The sequence below is a fragment of the Bidens hawaiensis genome, unplaced genomic scaffold, assembly GCF_021521415.1.
Source record: "Bidens hawaiensis isolate Kalapana, Puna unplaced genomic scaffold, B.hawaiensis_p1.1 tig00008819_1, whole genome shotgun sequence".
Classification (NCBI taxonomy): Eukaryota; Viridiplantae; Streptophyta; class Magnoliopsida; order Asterales; family Asteraceae; genus Bidens; species Bidens hawaiensis.
In genome coordinates this window covers 503733-509598 of record NW_027491636.1, presented here as the reverse complement: position 1 = coordinate 509598, position 5866 = coordinate 503733, and the positions used below count along the sequence as shown (strand labels likewise).

General features: G+C 31.6%; 1 protein-coding gene across 1 annotated transcript; it reads right to left on the bottom strand.

The window, feature by feature from the left end:
• Positions 1–403: 403 nt before the first annotated feature.
• LOC143530036 (uncharacterized) lies at positions 404–2674 on the bottom strand. Its single transcript, XM_077025675.1, has 2 exons — positions 2619–2674; positions 404–1410 (listed from the first exon to the last, which is right to left on the bottom strand). Exons 1-2 carry the CDS (start codon positions 2652–2654, stop codon positions 718–720), a joined length of 729 nt encoding a protein of 242 aa, XP_076881790.1. The 5' UTR covers positions 2655–2674; the 3' UTR covers positions 404–717.
• Positions 2675–5866: the final 3192 nt, after the last annotated feature.

Sequence of the window (5866 nt, the reverse complement as noted above, 5' to 3'; positions counted from 1 at the left end):
AAACCAAACACACACAAGAAATATAGAACCGCTGCCCTGGCGAAGAATGGGCCGATATGGAAGATGTGGTGTGAAAAGTTGAAAACATTGATTACCAAAGCAAACACTGTTGCGGTGATAGTTCTAGTTAAGGTATCAGGCATTAATTCTACGTTAACTTGCTCATTTCTTCTAACATTATGGAAATAGCAACTAAAGAGAGGTCGTAAATGATTTAAGCCGAGCCAGATTGGGTTCGGTCTCCAGCTCGAAGTTAAAAGAGGCGACTCGGCCCATTTAAAAATTAATTTTACATAAAAGTTAGAAAATTTTATATATACAAATTCGGATATAGTTTAAACTAGTCAAACGAGCAAGTCAATGAACTGGCTAAGAGGGAGCCATCGAAAAAGCCTATCTTTGCTCTAGGTTGGATCGTTTTATTAATCATCGTAGTCCTCGAGCCGTGAGCTTCTTGAATATATTATATCTCAAAGTCAGATCGTTATAATTTTACTTACACATATACAAAAGGAATATAAACAAAATTATACGTCAATAATTCGACATATAAAATCTAAAAAGTATAAAAACCACTTAATTATTCAATTCAAACCCTAAAAAATGGGATTCATCATGTACACCCATCATCCGTCAAAGCCAATCAAACTCCTTTACAAAAAGAGGAAAAAAAAGTGCAAAAAAAGGAAGGAAAAAAACAACCTTTTGATCATGATCTTATCGAAACCGTTGCCTCTTTTCAACCGGACTAAAGTTACTAGTCACCCTCCCTTGACAGTTGCTAGAATTCACAAAATTAAAACTCATAATACCATCATCACCAATCATTTGAGAAAAACTACCAGAAGAATTCCCCCATCCGGGAAGAGGGTTTGTCGCAAGCAGTGCTTGCAAAAGCGGACCGGCTTCCATAACAGTTTTTAATAAATTTCCCTTTTGTGGCAAGGCCTTTCCTATGATCATATTCTCCATCATCAAAGTCGCATGGTCGCGATTCATTATTGGCGTGCTATGCATTTCATGAAAAGCACCGTTGGGCAACATCTGGTAGTTTGTGTTCATGTTAATGAACTCCGGGGATGTTACCGGATCAAAAAGTGAATTGACTGGCGACGAACCATTATTGTAAGCATCCGAAAGATTGTATGATTCTGCAATACTTGAGTTGGCATTTGAAGGTTTGATCAAAAGATACTGATGATGTTGATGAACTTGATCAATCAAAAACTTGTTTTGTAGTTTCTGTATTTGATCTCTTGCTTCATCTCTTTCATGACACACAAGCTTTAAGAGCTGTAACAATTGTTTAACTGATTCAGTGTTCTTATTCATTTCTTCATTTGCTTTTGCTCTTACAGCCTCGAGTTCTAGTGCAGTGTAATGAATCTTGAGCTTCAGTTCATCATTGTTCTGCCATTTTTAATAAACACCAAGGGATTAATACATGATTACAAGAATGGTATCTTCTAACTTCGGTAAATAGTTTGATCGCCAAAAACAGTTAGTTGTTTTGAGCTTGATCAAATTGCGGGAGAATGAGTCCAATTAATTATGATGGATGCATTAATAAAGTAGACAATCAGAAAACATCACCCTCGAAAAAGTATCCACAATACGAGACTCCAAAACCGGCTTCATTTGATCCATGCTCATCCTGGCAGGGCTTTGCCAATTTTACAGTCAAAACCGGCTCTAAAATTGTCTAAATACGCCTCACTCCTCCCATCTCACAAAACCAGTTTTAAGCGGGGTGTTTTTCCATAAACGTCCATCCTTCTCTCTTCTCTACGTCATCCCCTCTCTCCTTAAAAACGCGTATGTTGTGAAGAGAGGGATAATGTGGAGAAGAGAGAACGCATAGATCTTCTAGTTCAACGACGTTGAAGGTTTTTGTGAGAGGGGGAGGGGGGGAAAGAGGAGTTTAGGGAACACTTTTCCGACGTTTTTAGAGCTGGTTTTGACAATGAAAGAAACAAAGCCCGAGACAAGGATAGCATGAACTCGGTTTTAAATCCTCCTACTGTGGATGGTCTCGTATATTACTTTACCAAAATGCTTCAAACATTACTATTTTTTCAATTTTTCAATCAATATCGGTGCCATTTAAAAAAAATAATGATCAATAACAGTAGATTAATCTTGTAAATCAGGAAGATTGATAGAACGTAGAAAGAAAAGCAAATTAAAATTTTCACACAAACAAAAGAAATTCAAGATCTTGTAATCCAACAGCCATCAGAAAATAAACCGAAAACCAAATTTGTAATTTGAAACAATATATAGTGCATAATACAGATGATGATTTGCAAACAACAAAAACAGACAACACGAATTTGATCTTTTTAGATGGGGTTTTCAACTCGTAAAACAAAAACGTTAATAAGAAATCGTATTAATGAAATAAACAAGCCAAAAACTAAAAGGAACACTGAACACAACAACAATACAGAAAAGCAAACACCCGAAAGGATCAACCCAAAATGCATATAGGTTCTTCTTGCTACAATGAAGTAAAGCAAGTTTTCATATGTATACACATCGTTTCATGTTTTAATAAATTTTTTTGTTATTATTATTTATTGTAACACAAAGAGCAAATTAAATGAATGATGACCAACCTCTTGATGACTCCAAAAAGTTGACAGTTCTTCCATGTATTCTCCTACTGTCTTTGTGTGTTCAAAGAAGGCAAAAGAGGAGGTGAAGGGAGGAGCACTAGAGTATCTTATAGAACACCCTTCAACCAAAAAGACATATTAAGAGATTAAAATTATGAATTACTATTTAATTCAACGTCCAAAAATAAACAAATATGAGTTGTAGCCTGTCGGGAATCTCTTAAAAATATAATTAATGAAAAGTTTAAATATGGAATATCATAAGCAATACATTAAATCAAGTTTTATAATAGGAAATTTGAAGGATAAAACAGCATTTCCACAACTTTCTTACAAAATCTAAAGTGTATGTGGTTTTTACTGATCATCTACAGCACTTGAAGAATAAAATAGAAAGAATATAAAGAAATCATGTGTTTATAAAATTAAAAAAGTGATTTCTTTTTTATTTTGGAATCTTTGACATTTCCTTCTATAGCTTCACTATGATGAAATACGCGTTTAAGTTAATAAAAAAATGGGTGTGCTCTCTATGTGTAATTGGCTGGTTATTGAGTTGTAAAAAGGTGGTTAATTGTAACTTGCTAGGCAAGTATATATGATTGTAACTGTTGTTTAAAAAGAAAAAGAGTTAATTTGGGGTTTTAGTTCCGAGTTTAGAAGTTGGGTCACATATAATCATAATGTTTAATAGTTCATTGAACTTGAACAACCTTCATGTGTTATATGTACTTTAATAATAAAATAAACTTGTTTTTTTCTTGACCATTTAATTAAGCTAAAAAGAGACCGTCCACATTATGTATCTGAACATAAATTAACGAAAAAACATTATTAATCTATTTATTTTATAGAGAACATGGATGAGATAGTATTACATAATCCTCTCTAGCTTGGACACTTATCTTTAAGACTTTAACATTGAGTTAAATTAAAAAAAATAAATTATAAGATAAAAATTATTTATATATTTGATGATTTCTATGTTAATATTAGTTTTATCCTTGTATTTAAAAGGTAACTACTTTTACGTACATTATATTAAAAAACTAGCCATAAGTGAATTTGAATGAAATAAAACAAATGTGGAATTAAAGTTTGTTTACAAGTTAGTAAAGACAAGTCTCGTATATAGGGCTGAGTTGGTTCGAGCCGTATTTTGTTTTCCTGGACGCATTTTTGATTTGTGAGATTTTATAGGATTTGCAATTGAATCCAAAGAATTCCTATCTGATTACCTAAAGACAAAGTATAGTCGATCTATGAGATTTTGTTATTTGCACATCATATTGCAACCTCTTTACACGACTTAAATGTGTGCTAAAATTGAGTGGTCGTTGTCCCGCTTTTAATATATATATATATATATATATGTGTGTGTGTATGTAGGTGATGTTTTACATAAGGTATAAATGTGCTAGGGACATGCTTATTTTTAATTACGTTTCTAAATAAATTTTTTTAAACCGATTTGATACAACGCACATGTTATACCCACTAGTTTATCTAGTTTATGAAAAAAAAATAATGGTTATATATCAGTTATAAACTGGCTAATAAACCGTTTAGTATGCCATGAAAGACGTTAAAATACGATTCAGTTTTTCATTTTATTATGATTATAAACTAAGGTTTTGACACACTAAACCCACAAAAAATGCATAATTGCCAATTATCAATATCTTTTTTTTTAACGTCATTTTAAATTAATTGTTTTTCTTAAACGATTGTGTTTGCCTTTTGTTAAAATAGATGATTTAAACACATGAAAACACACATTAATAAAAATTACAAACAATCAACAGCTATTTTCTGTGACATTAACGTCGGTTAATAGTCGGGCAACAAAAGTGGTAGGGTCTGATCTTAAAGACAGCTTGGAAGATATCACCAGAAAATAAAATTGAGAAATTAAAAATCAATGTTTGGAGGCTAATTAAGTTATTTTTATTTTTTTTTGGTATTTGATTTTGTTACCATTTAGTCCTACTTATTATAAATTAGTTGTTGATTAAGTTTGAGGTGTCCATATAATCTTGTATGCTATGATTTTACTTATCAAGTAATCTCCTTATTTTAATAAAGTAAAATAACTGTGTACACTTATTATCTTTTGGTTAATTCTCATAATTCATTTTCTTCCAAAACTAAGATATTAATTATGTAATAGATCAATAATTATCCATTTTCCTTTTACACTATATTTATACATTTTTATAAAAATAAATATTAACATATTGCTTTACTATATATTCCAAACTACTTGATGAAATCCAAAAATCAACAACAAACCATGTTTGTCAACAATTGAAAATAATATAATTTTAAAGGTTATTAGTACTATGTATATTGTAGAAGATTGTAATTAAAAATAAAACTTGAATATTCTTTCATTTTACAAAGTATTTTTTTAATCATTAAAGATTAATAGCCATTTTCGTCCCTGTGGTTTGCTACTTTCATCACTTCAGTCCAAAAATACAATTTTGTCGATTTAGTCCTCATAGTTTTAAATATTAGTCAATTACGTCTCATTCGTCTAACGGCATCCAGCTATGTCGTTAGTTTAAGGGTATTTTTGTCTTTCTCCCTTTTATTTTGAGTTAATGGTCATTTTAGTCCCTATGGTTTGATATTTTTGCCACTTAAATCCAAAGTTTGAAAATTTGTCAATTTAATGTTCGGTTTAATTCAGTTTTTTTTTGTCAAAAACCCTGAAGAGCATAATCCAAGCCCAAAAACCATCGAGCAACCTCCAATACAGGTATGCATTTACTCTGTTGACAACAGTAATCGTACCCCCTCATATTTAGTTTCCAGACATTTCCTAAACTCTCCCCTATGGTGGAATTTAATGGTAAAGTGGTCAAGATAATTTCCTGAAACCGAGTTGTACAGAAAAAACTAAGAAGCATTTTTTTGATTAATGTATAATAGTTGATTTCGACCTAGATTTTCGTTACGATATGTTAGTCTCTAAACCCTAACTATTATGCATTTATCAAAGAAATGATTTTTAGTTTTTCTGTACAATTTAGTTTCAGGAAATTGCTTTGACCACTTTACCATTGAATTCCATCATGAGAGAGAGTTTATGAATCGTCTGGAAACTAAATACGAGGGAAGGGGGCATGATTACTGTCTTTGACAGAGTAAATGCAGACATGTTGAAGTTTGTGCTCGATTGTTTTGGGCTTGGATTATGCTCTTCAGGGTTATAAATAAAAAATTAACAAAAAGAATTAAAT